The sequence below is a fragment of the Danio rerio genome, chromosome 12 (assembly GCF_049306965.1).
Source record: "Danio rerio strain Tuebingen ecotype United States chromosome 12, GRCz12tu, whole genome shotgun sequence".
NCBI lineage: Eukaryota > Metazoa > Chordata > Actinopteri > Cypriniformes > Danionidae > Danio > Danio rerio.
The window spans coordinates 24,760,724-24,780,011 of NC_133187.1; the positions used below are offsets into that span (position 1 = coordinate 24,760,724).

Genomic DNA, 19,288 nt, shown 5'->3' on the forward strand with positions numbered 1-19,288 from the left:
CATTAATTATACAATCTGTCTACACTGTTTCTCCAAGTCGAACTTGGGTTAAATCATAATACCAAAAAATTTTGACGGCTACCTTCACGCTATTAGCTGAAATCTGATTTTGTGGGTGTATTCATTTCATGATTACATTGATTGTCCACACTGTCTCAATCTGATTAGTGTATCCCAATGGCATTTTTTCATTTTCTGGAACATCTGCGCTGGTTTCTGTAACAAATGTTTTGTTTTGCCAATAAAAATTAGATTTGGACTGACAGTCTTAACAAGGCTTTGATTCCTATTGTGAAATGCCTGATTATGAACTTCATATTGACTTTTCAGACAATACCAGAGATAAGTATTTGTTAATATGAAACATGACTGGAGCAGCACTCACTGTGTTGGTAAGACTTGCCAGCATGGGAACAACACCATGGTCTGTAATAACTGCCAGGTTCTCCACATCTTTGGCGATTTTAGCAATCGCTGCACACACACTGGCCAGCACGTCTTTATTCTGCGATTTTAGCAAATTAACAATGAGCTCCAAACCACCCACAAAGGAACGCACCATTTCCCCAGCATCCTGAAACAGAAAGAAAACAAGAGAATGTTGTGAATTTTTATTGTTTATAAGAAAATGTCTGACTGTGGACAATCATGTGTTAAATCATTCACAGCAGTATAGAGAACAGACACATTTCTATTATGATACTCCAGAATGCTTTTAAAACAAAATTGTGAGATTCAGCAAGTCTGTACTCATTCTGTTATACAGCAAACCTGTATATGTCAAACTCAATCAGTCCACGTTATCTAGAGAAAATTGTTAGAGAGAACAAAAAAATGGCTGACAAAGTGGAACATTCATTATTTTTTCTAAGTATATTATTTGTCTGCGAACCAAAGCTAATTTTAGGCTTGGTGCACCATGGTGGTGGGTGCACTGCAAATTTTACTCAGGTCCCATGAATGCTTATGCCAACATGCAGCTGAGGGCCAGCCGCAATACAAAAGTGGGCATAAAAACACACAAGACCGCTTATATCGCACAGAGAATGCAACTTCAGGCTGTCTTCTGGTTCTACTCCAGTCATTTTAGGGTGCCAGTGGGTGATTTTAGCATGCCAGCATGGAACCAGGCTGTTTTGGGTGATCATTATAATACAGTGATATCTGTATTGATAGTACAGAGACATATTATTATGGTTTGGGAATCAGATGAAGCCAAACATTCAGTAAACAAGTCGTTCTCGCATTCCCACCTTCTATTTCTACTGAATAAAGATGTAGCTTTTGATGACAAGGAATGATTATGGACTACCACAGGTCTCTGCTTCTGCTCTGCTAATTTGCAAAACACAACCACATCTCGAGACGATCACTGTGAGAATTGGATCTTCCTAACCCAGTGAACAAAGTCTAGAGTCCCTGATCCTATTGTACATTCACTCCTATGGGTTCTCTTGAGAACAATACAATCTGTCCCTCTATAACCCTGTATTTCACAATACAGCTTAACCCTAATAAACCCTTGAACGCAGCACAGTAGAAAGCAACCTTCCACCCTGCAGACCTAAAACGAGAGACCAAGAGGAGGTCAAGCGTGCAAAGCGGGGTGAAGACAGCAGCATCAGAGAGAAGCCTCTCAAGTCATGCCAGAGGATGAGCTCTGTGTTTAGTGTGTCTGGGCAGAGATCAGGGAGGAGAGGGGAGGAATCTGCAGCGTGTCTCACACAGGAAATGGCAGTACAGGAATACTGATGAACACTGGGAAAGCAAGAGAGAAGCAAGAGCACAAGAGGAAGTATGGCAGAGCCACCAGCTGCGGAGGGTCACTGAGGAACCCTTTCAACCCAGGGCCCACAAAAACATCCCCAACCAAGTTCCACATCAGCAAACACAGCACGAACCGAGACGTGCAGAGAAGGAGGAAGAGCGAGGGAGAAAGAGAGAGAGAGAACGGATGAAACACAAACAGTGTACCAAAACCAATGTAAGCCAAGCTGAAAGACGGACAGGAAAAGGCCTGAGAGAGAAAAGGAGAAGGACACGATTCTGAGAGTGAATATATGAGACAAAAATGAAGGAAAATGCACTCAACAAATGTTTTGTACAAAAGGGAGCGAGAACATACATTCTAGAAGCCAAACAGTTCTATTCAAATTGATAAAGAACAAAGAAAGTTCACTTAAAGGTTCAAGACACCCTACTTGTGTTGAGCATCAGTTAAGACAACGTTATCACCTGTCAGCTTTAAATGCGGGGAAAACTGGATAATTTTTAGCTTTTGTCTGCTAATTACATCTTCCAAGTTTAAAGTAAGTTTGGGGGCGGGTTCAAAATCAGTGGCATAGCACTGCTATAGTGGAGTGATGATGCGTCAGTTTCTCATTATTATTCATAGCAGAGTTTTCTTATCCTATGAGAAGCCCCTGCTTCTTAATTATTCATGAGAGCATGTGCTTTCCGAAGGCAAGGCGTGCCAAGCTATGAGACCCAATGACTAGGTGAGACCACGTCCGCGCATGTTGTATGTGTTTGTTTCCATGATTCATAGGTTTCGTTGCATGTTTTTCCATGTGACGCTGTCAAGGCAGATACAGCAAAGCTGTTGATTTGCAGCAAGCATTTTTGTCGGGAGAGCTGTAAGAGAATAAGAGAATGGCGGACTTTGTCTTTTATCAGTTGAGTTTGTTACCATTCATACACATCGGCCATTCGTGCTGCTGTGTTTGCCTATGTTTCAAATCCTCCAGATTACCAGCAGGGTTAATGGTTAAAATAAAAAAGGGAAGAAGACCTGTTGTACTGCTATATACTGTGACTGTATTCAGACCCAGGGATTCAGGACAAATAGAACAAATTGTGGTTATGAAATTACAAATAATAAATGTAGCAGGGCATTAAATTACTTACTGATTATTTCTTTGCATTTTAACTTTTTAAACTATAAATCATGGGTCTCTTCATGGGTTGTGTCTTATTTTTTGAGCCAACTGACAACAGTTGTTTGCTCCATTCTTTTCCCCCCCTGCTATGCCAGCCACACCCACTCCATCCTCTTTCTAGAGAAATGAAAAATTAAATGAGACAACAGGGGGCGTGGCTTGTTTTATTTTACGTAGACATAATTAAAAAAATAGGAAAAGGGTCTCATTAGAATTAATACAACCTAACAGACACACTCCCCTCACCATTTCTGTTTTCATAGTGCTGTCAAACTGACAGTTGGAGACCTCAGATGTAATCTGAGAATTTAACTGAAAACAATGGCAAACTATTATCTTTTTATGACATGCACAGATGAATTGTTCACAACTAAACTAGCAATGTTAGCTAACAAAATCAGTATGGTTAGTTTTAGATCTCATCTGTACTTTAAATATGCTACAAGACCAAGAAGCACAATTGGAAATAACAACTGATATCAGTGTTTCAAGTTCTCATTTGTAAGTTGTAAGTTTGGGTAAAAGCATCTGTTAAATGACTAAAATAAAAACTATAATTTGGTCTCCCTAGGCAATTGTAGCAAAATGAGTTCAGAATTTTTTTGTGAGGCTGCCCTCTAAAATACATTACCATTGTTTGATTTTTTAAATATTGATCATATAGATAGCTGAGTTGACAGTAGATAACAGATCATTTAATGAAATGCAACCACACATTGATTCATTGGGGTAATTAAGCCTTGTCCTCACTAAAGCAGACAGCACACTCCATGCTGCATGCTGAACATCCTCTGCCGATTTAGCAACAAAGCACAAAGTCATACAGCTCATAATCACCAGAGAATCCATAGTAAGTACCAGCTGTGAGCACGTGTTTGTGCGCTGTTAGGGATTTCGAAGCCCCCAGATGCGGTTCCTCAAGCATGATTCTCATAAATCTGGTCTTAGAGCTGTTAACTCAATCCACATGGGTTTTTATCTAAATAACTGCTACTGCAAGACAGATCAGGTTCCCGGTGTGGATATGTGCATAATTTCACATAGTTCTTACCACCAACCACTCATTCTGCTTATTCCTAATGTGACCCAGTGTAGTTCACAAAGTAAGCGGTCTATACAGAACAAAAAGATAATAATGCTTCCATGTATATAAATGCAGTTTATAAAAGCAATACTATATTATTTGCAACAGTGTCGATAATCTACAAGAACAATGATGTATTTGTGTTAATGCGTTACACAAGAGGCTCAGGAAAGCAGACTTTTTCTGTGCCAGCTATGAGATTTAATCTATATATAGATGGGATGAATGCTGTGTCAATGTATTTATTGTTTTTAGTCTGAAAATGTGATTTATGTTTACTTGTCAACCAGCAGATGAGGATGGTAGTTCAAAATAAAGAGTGCAGTATCTTAAACCTCATATAATTGAAAGCAAAATACTGACGAAGCCTTTACACAGTAAAAAAAAAAAACTCAAAAAGTTACACAAAAGTCAGTTCAACAAAAATAAATAAATAAATAACAACACAATCCTTATTTCCTTTTGCTTTTTCTTGTTCCCTCAACTTTTGAAAACATCAGCTGCACTGACCTCAAACCATTTGTCAGTAATGCAAAAAAACATTTAGTTGGGTTAACATAAGATTATTTTTTAGTTTTCTGGTGGGGTGAACTACTCTGTGACAGTTAAAATAAAACATTATCAGAACAAACAAACATAGTTCAATTGAAAAAAAAAAAAAACAGGAAAGCATGCCTCACATGTAAAGCATTACAGCATTTGTCCCTGTTTGTCCTGCCATGTTTTGATCCTTGTCTTGTTTACCATTATTGTTGTTTTGCCCCCTGTCCTGTTTCTAATTCCGTGTCTAATAAATGTTAACAAAACTCTCTGTTTTAATTTTTGTAAATTAGAATTGTTATTGTTAATCAGAAAAATATAAATAAGAAAAACTTAAAAGTTCCTTTTTTTGTTTTCCGTTTGAAGGTAACAGGTTTTAAATTCCTGAGTAGTAGTACACTATAAGCATGTATATGTCCTGTGTACTTTACCGACAAATAAAAGAAACCAACAGTCGAGAGGCGTTTTGTTTCCTTTAGTCAATTAAGAGAAATAAATTATCTCCTTCATACACCTTATTTTCCCCGTTATTTGCAAATCAGGTAGTTTGTGAAGTCAAATTACGGGATTTTCCCGGGAAATATAACAAAATGAGTGTTGGCAGGTATGATACAGTCATGCTCAGTCAACAGCAGACACCAACTGATTACATTGATACATTGTCTACACTACATTAAAGCCAAGCTACATAAAATCTTTTCTTCTGTCTCACCAATGTGCGATAGATTCAAGATAGACACGGTTGGTCATGCCTTTTGGCTTTTTGGACAAACATATTTGAATGGTGCTCAAAGGCTTATAGCAGACCTTTTCTTCCAGATGCCGAATTTGTCATCTTCTCTCCCCCTAATGGATTACCAACATGATATCAGATATTCAGATGGAGAGATTCAGGTTTTTAAAGATTAGCTCCATAAAAAAATAAAATAAAAAACAAGGGGTCAATTTCTTGATTTATTTGATAAATCTATATCTCAAGAACAATAGAGTGACCTCTAAGGTTTAAGTAATAAAACCTCTTTCATTTAGCTTGTATGTTTTGTGACTATGATGCATTTTTATTGTTGTTGTTTTTGTCATCTCTTTTTTTTTCCTTCCATTGTTTGAGGCAGACACCCATGACATGTGGAGTCCCACAAAGTACAATTCTGGCACCTCTCCGGTTCTACCTTTATATGCTCCCTCTGAGCCAAATAATGAGAAAGAATCAAATCTCCTACCACAGCTAGATGACACTCAGATCTACTTAGCCTTACTGCTCAATGACTACAGTCCCATTGACACCCTCTGCCAATGCATTGATGAAATTAAAAAACAGTCATTGCATTTGGGAACAGAAATAAGGTTCTCAAGGTAAATACGTACCTTGGCTATAAGGGTCAAACAGCAAAAAAATAAGAACCTTGGTGTGATTCTGGAGTCAGGTATGAGTTTCAGTAGTCTTATCAAAGCACTAACTAAATCAGCCACTATTATCTCAAAAACATTGCAAGAATTAGATGCTTTGTCTCTAGTAAAGACTTAGAGAAACATCTCCATCCTTTTGTCAGCAGCAGGGTGGATTACTGTAACGGCTTTCTCACTGGCCTTCCCAAAAAGACAGTCAGACATTTGCAGCTCATTCAGAACGCTGCGGCCAGGATTCTGACCAGTAACAGAAAATCAGAGCACATCACACCTGTCCTCAGGTTTTTACACTGGTTTTTACATTATGTCTTTCTTTTCTCTTTCATTCTTTTATAAGCTATTTTAAACCATTTGAATCTGTTTTATCTGTTTTATAAGTTTTATTATTTGTTTTTATTTTCTTATACTTGTCTCTTTATTGCTGTTTATGTAAAGCGCTTTCAATTGCCACTGTGTATGAAATGTGCAACATAAATAAACTTGACTTGTCTTAACTTTATATTGTCCCTTGTATGTCTACAGTATGTTTGTTCTTGTGTGTGTGTGCGCATATACATATAAAAACCCAGTACAAAAATGTAAATGGAGAGAAAACAGACATTATCTGACAGTTTGGTCTGACTATGTATTGACTGACTATGTATACTATAAAAATGCTGATTCAAAGACTGCTATTAAAAAAAGTGAATGATGCGGGAAACAAACTTGTTTTGAAATGATGATAATTAAATGTACCTTCGCATTCTCAATGCAGGGGCAGATGGCCCAGGCAGCACTGGCCTGAACCTCTGGATTTGGGTTCTTCAGCAATGACCAAAGAAGACGTACTCCATCAAGACGATCAATGATCCTGAAAAAGAGTGAAAAACAGTTAGTCAAATCTTACACCTGAACTTCAAGCATCTCTTCAACTACAGAGCTTACAACAGTTTACAGTGTAAGTTCATGACATGTTTCCCCAACATGTTTTTCCCAGGGTTCATTTTGGCTCTTGCAGCAGACTATCCCTCCTGGTGTGATGATGAAAACATTCCAGTAGCACATCAGAAAGTTGCTCAGCATGGCTTTCCCATCACATCCCACCTGCTCAGTCTCTTACGCCGATACCCCTGCTCACCTTCCAACAACTCCATTAAAACATGTTCACATCAGCTTGGCCGAGGGCTGACCTGTACAATGCTTTTAGGTGGTCTGTGCAGATATTTATAGCCGACTGTGGACAAACACACACATTCACACACAGTGCGCTGTTTAACCCGGTTCCTGTCGGTGACTTGGAGCAAGAAAAAAAAAAATCTGGAGAAAGTCAGTTTTCCAAGTCAAACATTCTCAGAGACAAGTCTTTCTATATTTCACTGCTTCTGAGTGAGGTTTACTTAAGAACAGGCTGTATTTCATGCTGCGGATATGATTCTACTAAAGGATGTAGTCAGGCTCTGGGAAGCTTGGGAAAATGACTCTTCAGTGCGGTCCGTTTGTCAGGTATAAATAACATGTAACCTGTTTCCCATGTGTGCATCCAGCGACAAGGCCGACATTCAGTGCTGTCATAATTGCTAAACCACGCTGCTAAGGGGAGCCAGTGAATGAGGCTGGGCCGAGCACTGGTCAGAGAGATCTCAGCATCCCCTCGACCCCATCCTGATAATAAATCAGCTTGAGAAGCATGATAACAGGGAGAGCTCCACACTATCCTGAGAGGCCACTAAATCATTCAGAAGGGCATTACCATGCAGTTGGCAGTCAACACTCCAGCAGTAGGATGTACCTACAAATCAGTCCCTAGCATGGTGTAACCATGGAAGTTCAAAGTGAAGGATCTGTGCACCAAATCCATGTTTCTCAATAATTGATTTGAAATTGTTTAATGGACATTAAATGAATAAATGTATTTCAAAAAATCATATTGAAATGTAATTAGTGTGCTTTAGAATTGACCGATAATTTAGACATTTACAGACCATTTTATAACATACTGGGGGCAGTAGTAGACTGAAATTTTAAAAATGTTAATTTCCTGCTAACATATGAGCATGAAGCTAATCACAGTTATAACCACTTAGTTATGAACACAATGGCCTATCAGCGGTGTTTAAGAATCTGCTTGACAACATCCAAATTTTGTGGGAAATTAACATTTTGTTAAATTTCGGTAACAATTGGTACAGAAGCTGATATTTTTTGACAGGAACTAAGCTATAGGATCTACTACAGAAACTAGGCTGATCCTCAGATGGCTCTTTTTTCCACCAGAACATTTTCATGTATGAATTTGCATTGTCACCTTATCTAAGGCCCAAAATATGCTTTGCTTTTTAGGCATGACCATAATTTGTACATGGCGATCATGCATGCACATTTAATGTATTTCATTTAGTTGTTATTGTTATCCATCAGGTGCCAGTTTAGCATTTATGATATCGAATCACAAGGTGAGCAAATCTGCATACAGTAAACTGAACAAACAAGAATACGTGCAAGCTACAGCAATGGATGCCAACAAAGATAAGTAATAAAACATGTTATAAATTACTAGGGATGTGACGAGATCTCGAGCTACGAGAGTTCAAGGGTTTCACCGGAGTTCAAGGGTTGCCGCGTCCAAAAGCAGAGGCTGCTACAACGGCAGCCACACACATTAACCACGGCTCAATACATATGATGGAATAGAACTTTAGATATGCTTAAAGCCATAATTGCCATAATCTATAATCGAATTAAGACATATTCCTATTTCAGTTGCATTATTAAAATGCAGCACAGACATGTAAACGTCATAATCAAACTATTACAGTTGTGTAAGACTTTTAGCTACATTTTGCAACAAGATAAGCCACAGTCACACTCAGCTGTTTGACACTTCTCTGCTTTCATCATGTCAGTAAAGGACCACAGACACACATCTCCCCTGAGTGCGCGCACACACGCACACACACACACACACACACACACACACACACACACACACACACACACACACACACACACACACACACACACACACACACACACACACACACACTGAACTAAATTATGTAAAATAACACTCATTACAAGTTAATTTAAAAAAAGCACCTGAATTGTGTTATATTTTGTGATTTTTCTTCAGTTTAATAAAAATCTATTTTCCATTCATATATTAGAAAATATTTTGCTAATATTTAAAACTATTTATAAACAGAATTTTTCATTCATATAGTAACCAAACATTTTGCAGCATTTGCATGTTCTTTACTGCATATAATTCATTCAATTTGTGATTGTTTTTCAGTTGAATAAAATGTTTTCTATTCATGTATTTCATCACTAAAGGTTTGTTAAAAACACTCTAAAAATCTTGTCTCGTTTCGTCTCGATCTTGTGATCCCAATCTCGTGTCTTCTCTCATCTCATGGAGTAAGCGTCTCATCACACCCTATAAATTACCCTCATTTATACAACTTTAGCATGGAAACAAGCAAGAACATCGGCCAATTAAAAACTATGAAAATGTTCCTCTAGTGCAAAAGCCCTTAATGTATTCATTATACATGGTCTTCATTTCAGAAGCAGACCTGAACATGTTGTTCTACAAAAGAAAACAATGATCAAATAAATGCTATGCTAACTGCTTTGCATACTTCTGTTTAATTACCAAATTAAACCATCAACATGGAACAAAAAGATATTCAGCATTCTAAAGGACTATTACAAAGGACATGAGAGCAAAAAGACAGATCCTAAATATAGGATAAGAAACATGTTCTTCACAAGCTGTTACGTTAAACTACTGGATTGAAGTTCTCAGTCACTCAAAGAGTTAAATGAAATAAATGACCTTATTTCTTCAAAAACAGGACTTTTATAACACTACTGTGGTTGCTCACATTCATAAACCTATTAATCTTTCAGACAAAGGCTGTGTGAACTTGGGTACAGAGGAGAAGGGGAACAAAATGCTCTTCATTTGTATCCAGAATTAATTAAGATGGGGACTGCAGTCTATAACGGTCTTGTAAAAGCAATGAAAGTCAGATGTGCTAAATATACAGAAAGAATGATACTCAGTCTTTATGAATGTGTGAATTATAATACATGGCAGTCTATACTCATACTGTAGTTATAAGCACTATAAATGAGTTACATGTTTAAAAAATTGTGCTTTGCTTCTCTTTGGTAACTTTAGTCACCTCCAGGCCTGGGTATTGATAGAGATTTCCTTATTATTTATAATTTTCCTTTAAATTTACGGAACATTTCATTTATAATGTTCATTTTGGTTACATAAATGCTCTACGATAATGCTGTCAATTCTGTTCTGTGTTGATTGCTTTCTATTTTTTCATTTAAACACAATCATCTTATTGCATGACACTCAATGTATTCAAGTACAGTCAAGTGCACCGCGTGAAAAGCTGAAAAAGACATTCTGTGTACTCATCTGTTCTTGCCCGCCTGCCTGTTTCTGTTTAGTATGTCCAAATGGCCGTTGTCAGAAGTGCTTTACAGCTTATACAAACTGACCGCATTGAGACAATAAAAGGCCTCCACCCTGGCCGCAGCTATGAGTCTCACAGCAGGTAGAGTAAACACAGATCTCTAGGCCCTGTAATTGCGGCACCAGGGCATGTGTGGAACCCAGTCAAGCTGCACATCCCATTGAAAACGCTGCAGAAGCAATGAACATGGAATCTTTTACAGAGAACAAGAACAATGCCTTGTCATCCTGGACCAAGTCAATGGCAACAGTTAGAGATCTTACATGGCTAAGGTTGGACACTGCGAATATTGTAAACCTCTGGATTGTTTCTGGAAAACTGTAGATCCAGGTAAATTAGGTTAAACAAAATCAGTGAAAACAGTATAGTGTGCGCTCAGGGAAAGCTTTTTTTAGTAAAACAATACAGAGTGATATTATTTGACATATTCAAGACTCAATCCATCTTAGACACTCACATCATGTTCTCGGGGTCAGTGGCGCAGGCGCCAACGGCCTTCGTGACGTTGACCAGAAGTGCCTGATTGGTGCCGGTGAGTAAATTGACCAAAGGCTGGATACCACTGCTCCTGCGAATAGTGGCAAGATTCTCCGATATCTGGCCACATTCTCCCAGAGCACCCACTACATTGACAAGTACCTCTTCGGGTTGGTTTGTGAGCAAACGGACCAGGATCTCCACTACCTTGTACTCTTGAAACCTGAGAAAGAGAAAAGACAAAGTGATTTTTCTAGAAGATATATTAGGATATTAGGAGTTCTGTAGCTTAAATGCAATCTTGAGGAAACTTGTAACTCTTTGATTTAATGGCTAATTTGTATGAATTAGAATCTCATTTTAGCATGATTTGATAATCTCCCAATGACAGTTTGATTTAAGCTGGGATTTGGAAGCAAACCTTTTAAAAATGATATGTTTTTGTACGGTGCTCAGCATAATTGAGTACATCCCTTTTTGAAAATTAATTTTTTTATCCCTTTCTATATAGACAATGTATTTTAGTGCATTTATACCAAACATTTATTAAACAAATATGTTTATTAAAATAATAATTTAGTCTACAAACATATTTAGAAATTGAAGGATAATACAATTAAACTCAAGCAAAATAAGTTGCAAAAAAAAAATTTCAACCTTCGAAATTTCAACTAATTTATTTCCTTTTTTTTTTTTTGCTCTTCCCTTCTCTTACATTTCTCAGATCAGAATTATAATTGGCACACTGTAAGTGCATGTCTAAAAACAACACCATAGATTACCTGCTCAAAATCATCTGATATCCTCTGATATAGATATATATTCATTCATTCATTCATTTTCTTGTCGGCTTAGTCCCTTTATTAATCCGGGGTCGCCACAGCGGAATGAACCGGCAACTTATCCAGCAGGTTTTTACCTGCTGATGCCCTTCCAGCCGTAACCCATCTCTGGGAAACTTCCACACACACACATACACACACACTCATACACTACGGACAATTTAGCCTACCCAGTTCACCTGTACTGCATGTCTTTGGACTGTGGGGGAAACCGGAGCACCCGGAGGAAACCCATGTATATAATATATATATATTGCTCTTTTTAAAATTTATACTTAATATTTTTCTACAGCATGCATTTGGCTGTACTAATTTTTGGACCGTTATCATAAGGTATTTTGTTAGATAAGCTCCAGATATGGCTTCAGTACTGACTAATCTAATATATATGCTCAAATATAGTATTGTATAGATTCTTCTTAAAAATATGAATTTAAAAGATAGATTTGTGAGGGGTGTACTTATATATGCTCAGCACTGTAATAGGTTGATGTTACATTTTGTACATATTAAGTGCATATTATGAGCTTTGTAGCTTTATATATATATATATATATATATATATATATATATATATATATATATATATATATATATATATATAATTTTTTTTTTTTTTTACTTAAAAACCTCTTTTTTGATTCAGTGGCTAATTTCTAAAATTAGCACATTCTCATTTGTACATTTTACTACAATTTGTTAATCTCTCAATGAAAGTTGGATTTAAAGGTAGCATTAGTACACACGCTTTTGTAAAAATTAAATAGCATGTTCTCATACAAAATAGCAACTTTTCTGACAACATAAAATAGTTGTTTCCCAGTGAGATTGGGCTAAGCAAGAAAATATGCAATGCATAACTGCAATGCAATTTAGGTCACACTGGATAAAATGATATCCAATGATGTCAAATGCATAAATGCGAATGTAGGGTTCAATATTAAAAAAAATAAATAAATCTGCAAGAGGCACACAATTTCCTCTTGCATCCACACAATGAGATTTCTGGTACATTTTGTGTGCAGATTTCTTATGTGAATACACTTCTTTATGCAAATTGTAAAAAAAATTCAACTACAGCAGTTGGAATATTAGCTTTTCTGAAAGAGTGGGACATGGAAACAGTTGCTAAAGCAGGGTTTAGCAAAGGGTAGTTGTTTTGGGATTTGCTAATAAGATGTGCCATACACAAAATATTCCCTGTCTATGAATGTTTAAGAATGTGCTTCTTGAAAGAACATTGTATAATTTCAATCAAAGAGTTAATAAGACCATTTAGGAAGCCGTTGGGATCTCTGTGCATGCTCACTCCCTCTTTAACCTTCTTTTGTGGTTGCGACCGACCATTGCTGTTTCATGTTGTTTCTCTTGGCATGGTTATTTGGCAGGTTGGTGTTGACTTTACAAAAATAGACAACACCCACAATCCATTAATCAGAGGTAACATATAATATCTCCACCACTTTAATGTAGCATACTGATAACACTTTGCTGATGGCATCTCTGTTTTACATGCTATGTTTGAGCACAGGACTTTTTCATTTTTTTAAGCTGAGCTAATTTTGGCAGTTGTTCTTTTAACTTATGCTTTTCTTCCAAGAAAATGTTCAGTTGACTGACCAGAGGACACTCTGTATAATGGCCATCAGAGCGGCTCAGCCAGAAACCGTAACTGTGAATAAAAACAGTTATATAGCTTGCCCATACATCAGAGATTAGTGTGACCACATTATATGCCTTTTAAATGTTTACTGTAGTTCACCCCGACTTGGCAAACAAGGTCAGTATTGCACCAAATGCTTTTGTTGTCTTGCTCCAAACCAGAAAGTGTGGTCACTGAGCGTAAATGCATAGTGCGAGCAGCGTGGGAAATGTTGTGGCAATACAGCATCACTGAATTTATTCTGCTCCCATATATCCACAACCCTTACGAATGCTTCCTGTTTCTATTTTGGGTTTCAAGTCTTCATTTATTGCAATCCTTCGCTTGGTGAAAGAAATGCTTGATCTAAATATAAACAAACAAATTAGTGTTATTGCTGTTTTTTTCCAATGAAGAAAGGTCCTTCAAAGCAATATTGATACAACTTGTTGTTTTTCCCATTATCACACACTTCCTTTCAATTACCAAATTTTTAATACAAGTGGGAAAATCTCACTTTTCATTGCAAAACTTTATTTTTCTAGGCTTATGCTTCAATACGGCTTTTAATACAATTTCAGTTTCATCCTAAAATTATAAAATGTCTTCCTATTTAGGCTTTTTTCTTTTCTATAAAGTTTTTTGGCACTAGTCTGATTCAGACCACAACTATTAAAGGAATCAAAAGTTTTTATTAAACATAAATAAAAACATATCTGTTATGATAACAAGCGATCGTTCTCCGGAGATCGCTGGTTTCCACTACAACCATAAACTACACTTCCGCCTTTTCCTGGACTACATTTTCATACATGCACTTCTCCCTGACACCCATGCTCATTCATCTAACTTGATTGCATTCACTGCCTGAACCTTGTCATAGACTGATATCTCACCACTTATAAGCCACTCATGAACCCATCCAGTTTGCCGAGTCTTGTTTACTGTTAAGTGACATTACAACGCTTTTCTCCCGATCTTGTTTCTCCGTGTTTGAACCTAGCCTTGTATCCTTGTTATCCTGTTTAAACGCCAGCCTTTCGACCTTTTGCCTGTTTACCGTTTATGATTCTGGACAGCCTTAATATACCTGTTTGCACCTGTATGACCACTGCTTGCCTGACAAAGAATAAACCTGCATATTGGATCCTACCTCAGTTGTATCTGTCACTCCCTCCCCGGTCGTTACAATATCATATGACATGGTATAATATCTAAATCTTTATCATACACCCCGTGCAATAAGGCGCAAGACATGTTAGGCGCAGTTTGTTGCTTTTTCCAGACCAGCACAACCCTAATTTTCATGTTTTGTGCCACATTGTTTAAATAGCAAATCTATTTGTGATACTTTGTAGACTCATGGATGTCCCAGTCTATAAAGGAGGTGTGTTAAGGCACATTGTTGGAACGTTGCTATTTTGGGAAACTGAAATAGACAAGTAAAAGCTGGTCTAAAGTCAAGCGCAAAGCGTGTTAGTTATGCGCCTAGGTATGTAGGTTCAAACACTTAATACAGACAGGATGTACAGCAATACACAAATATCTTTACATATGAAAAAAAAGGATTAATATGTTACAAAAATTATTTTCCACATAAATATAAAAAAATTGCCTCTGTGCCTTTTTTTAGTTTATTAATGACAGTTAGAATTTTTATTATAATATTTTTTTATTAGAAGTATTATTTATTAAATGCATATTTTATATTTGGTTTAATAAAACTAGTTTAGATTTGTCCACCTGTCAGGTTTTGGAGACATATGCACCACCATATGGAGCATAAGAATATGATGTGAGTTTGGATAAAACTCATTTTTTCATTTCATTTTCATTTCCCCATTTATTCGTTTGCTGGAAATTAAAACTGAATTTAGAAATAGTTTTAAAACAAATCTTTGCACTTAACAAACAAAATTGAATTTGTAGGTTAATGAATGTCTTCAGTGGAGCAACACCCTTACCTTATCCATGAAAGTAAAGGAGTAAAGTAACGAGTAAAAGTAAAGTAAAAAGAAAGTAAAGAGGCTGAATGAAGGCTCATACTTTATCATCGTGCAGATGGTCTGTTTAACTGTTTTCTTACTAGTGAAGCGTTCAGTTTTTCCATTTACAAAGTCGCCATGTAAATAGCAAATGCGCCATGGTGCGACGCAACTGACTTATAAAGGGAATGGGAGGTGAGACTCTGATTGGTTTAATATGGGTTATGATCAAAACAGACCCATAACTCATTAAGAGAATAAGCACAACCCTGTTAGACCATGTGGTGCAGCGCAAACCATATTTTTTTCATCCTTGAAATTGCAAAGTGAATTCGGACATTTTGCAACATGCACCTAGATCATTAAAACAGAGCCCTTGATATTTCAGCCGAACATCAAATAGACGAGCAAAACATGGCTTAGTGTTTCAGTCAATAGTTTTGACCATCCAAAACTATTTTGACGAAAAAGTTCAAGAATATTGCTCTGTCCAATATTCATTAGTGCATAATGAACCCCTTAATGCAATCTTAGCTAAAAGACAATAAATTGCTGATTTAACCTTAAAATCCATACATACCTAAAAGCTGCAGTGAATATCACCCTTTGTGTATAATTATATTACGGTTATGAGCCTAATCATTCTAATACTTTCTTGTTATAATATAACAATTTTAATTTCATGCGTCATTAATCAGGTAAATGGTTAACATATGACTTTCCCAGCACATTTATGGAGGTCTCACATCCTCTTTGGGCACCACCAACTTCCAAATAGCCCCTTCAACCCAGCCCTGAACCCCTCTCATCAGCCACACAAAGACATGCTGTCTGCTGCTGGCAACACCAGGACTCTCAGCTTGCGTGCTTTCAGCACTGAAGAATAAAGAGGAAAAGCACCTCCAAAATTATGACGACTGTAAAATACATTCTGAAATGATTTTGTCTTAAAATGCCAGACTGGGATTGTTTCTAAAATGACACAAAGACCAGATGGATGCAGAAAATAGTGAATGCTCACCGACCTAGTGCTCCCCTCCTTCGGCAGATTTAATTTAACATAAATGGTTGGTTGTTTTATTCCAAACGCTGTGTTCAACCTTGATGCTTTTATATGCTGTACAAAAATGTAATAAAACCAGTTTTTACTTCATGTCCAAGTATGCATTAAATATTCTGCCAGCAACACAGTGGTTTTCTGTACAGCTGACGTCTTAAAACTCTCAACCTGCCACCTGTGCAAGTGAACGCAGCACAATACTTACTATAATAGGAAAATAACTGTCGAACAGGAGCGGTGTAACTATTTAGTTTGGCACATGCAGAACAAAAGGAATTTTTATTACATTCTGGATAAAGATGTCTAAAATAATAATTATAGAAATAAGTTGATAATGTTTAAAATATGATGGAAAATCCTAGAAAAGGGTATGGAAAGAAGGGATTTGTTGACAAAAAGTGCCATTTATCTTCAAGCTTTATTAATTTTTGGGTTCAAAGACAGTATTAGGACCTATTCACACTAAGTACCATTAATATAACGATAATCCCAGAATGAGGCAATAGAAACTGCACAGATTTTGAGACATACTGTTGTCCAACACTGTGCTTCAGAACAGAGCCATTCTAAAGTAATTAAACTTAGAGTGGAAAACTTACAGAGAGCAGTAAATGAGGGAGTACCACAAATTTTAAAAAAGTATTCCTATTTGCTCAAATAATAAAAGAACAACTCCACGATAGTGTTTTCCTGAATTTCAAAAAAAAAGAAAAAAAAAAAGAATTGAGACTGATAAGAGCAGCCAAAAGTGAGAACAACTTCAAGTTGACTGTCCCACCCATAATTTGAAATGCCTAGCATAAGCAGTAATTACTTTTAATTTGTAATTTAATGCAAAGATAATATACTGTAATATAAAGTTTATGTTTCCTTAATTTATTTTCTTTTAACCCTTTATCAGAGGTTCCTATACAGCAGAATGAACCTCCAACTTATCCAGCATACAGTATGTTTCACACAGCGGATGCCCTTCCAGCCACAACCTTGTACTTGAAAACACCCATACACTCTCATTCACATACTATGGCCACTTTTATTTACCAAATTCACCTATAGCGCATGTCTTTGGACTATGGGAGAAACTGGAGCACCCAAAGGAAACCCAAATGAACATGAGGAGAACATTCAAACTCCACACAGAAATGACAATTGGTCCAGCCGGGACTCGAACCAGCAACCTTTTTTGCTGTGAGGCGACAGTGTTAACACTGTGCCGCCCTGAGTATAGATTTATAAAAATTTAAATCTTTAAAAAAATTAAGAAATTAATAATAATAATTAATAATAAATGCTTATGACCATTACATACCATCACCATCTTGTCAAAAATGGTCCATATACAATATCTTCACATAAAAGAGAATTTGAATTGAATCCCACTCAGTGTCTAAAAAATGTATCAAAAGACTAGACTTTGCCTTTGCTGAGTGTGTTGTATGAACTAAAAATTGGTCCAAAGTTCACTTTAGTGATGAAAGCAATTTAATTTTTTTTAATACATTAGGAAAAATTTTTGTCATCAAACTGGGCAAGGAATGGTCCCAGAGGTAAGTGAAAGAGGGAGAAGAAAGTGACATGGTGATGTTTTCTGCAGCAGAAATTGGGTCTCTTACACTCAGAAAAAATGGTACAATGTTGTACCAAACAAAGTACACATCCCTATCACTGGGGCAGTACCTTTTTATGGAACAGAATTGTACCTTAAGACAAAGAAACAAATGTGTACCATTGCAGTTTGAACCTTTAAGGACATGATTAGTACCATGGGAAACCAAAATGTACTTTTGGTTTTTGAAACCTGCAGATACAATATAGTACCTTTTTCAAAGGTACAAATCTGATCCATAAAGGTGCCACTATACAGTCACAGGACACTTTGTTCCTTAACAGTGTCAAATGTGTTCCTTCAAGAATTATTTAAAGGCAACTTGCTACAGTATATGCAAAATGCATCAATTTATTTTCAGTAAATATAAAACATCAAACACATTTTTAAACAAGTTTCTTTCTGTGTAAATGCACCTTTTCGGATTACAATAAAGAATAAAAAAATACTTTAACATAAATCACAAGATCTATTTTTTGTTAAACATTTCACAACAGTTTTCACTAAAATGTTACAGAAATACATTCTCCCAAGTACAATGTAAAACCTTTTTTTTTCCTCTTTTTTCTCATTTTTTTCTTTGATTTTCTCTTCTCTTCTTGTAATCACTTAAAAGTTCATTTAATTTACTTAATTTTAAAATAGAATTATACAAAAGTATTGTAATAAGATATGCACAATGTTTGATTAGTTTTACAATACTTTAATGTCTGTATGGACACTTTGCATATGCAGGACTTTTGCCAGCTCATGTATGTGCAGATATCAATGAATATCCAATAATATAATAACAATGAAACTGTATTTATCAGAAAATGCTTATCAAATGTTTATTAAAATGCCTTAAATGTTTAGTTTACAATACCTATAGTTTTGTTTTACCAGTTGTTTTGTTTTATAGAACTTAATATTTAATGTTTATGAGATTCTTTAATCATATGCTTTTAAATGACGATTCATGTTTTAGTATGGAAATTATTCATAAATCACTAAAAGCCTTTCCAGTAATATTTGTTTTCATAGATATTGTAATAAAGCAGTTATCCAACACTTATGTACCTTTTTATAGGAAACAATTGTGTACCTTCATGTTAATTGTACCATAAAAGGTACAGAACAGTATCATATAAGGTTGTGTCTGTACCATATAAGGTACAACTTTTACAAAGGCACAAATCTGTTCCTTAACAAAAATTATTTGAACAAGTGTGTACCTTGTTTTTCTGAG

At 36.2% G+C, this 19,288-nt stretch overlaps 1 protein-coding gene across 14 annotated transcripts in view; it reads right to left on the reverse strand.

The window, feature by feature from the left end:
• Positions 1 to 19,288, reverse strand: part of odad2 (outer dynein arm docking complex subunit 2) — a 126,549-nt gene that overhangs the window by 12,868 nt on the left and 94,393 nt on the right. For all 14 annotated transcript variants that reach the window (XM_073918459.1, XM_073918463.1, XM_073918468.1 and 11 more), the window contains 3 exons: positions 10,906 to 11,148; positions 6,706 to 6,820; positions 386 to 574 (listed from right to left, as the gene is read on the reverse strand). In XM_073918459.1, the coding sequence (XP_073774560.1) occupies positions 386 to 574; positions 6,706 to 6,820; positions 10,906 to 11,148 (547 nt within the window). The remainder of the gene's footprint in view (positions 1 to 385; positions 575 to 6,705; positions 6,821 to 10,905; positions 11,149 to 19,288) is intronic.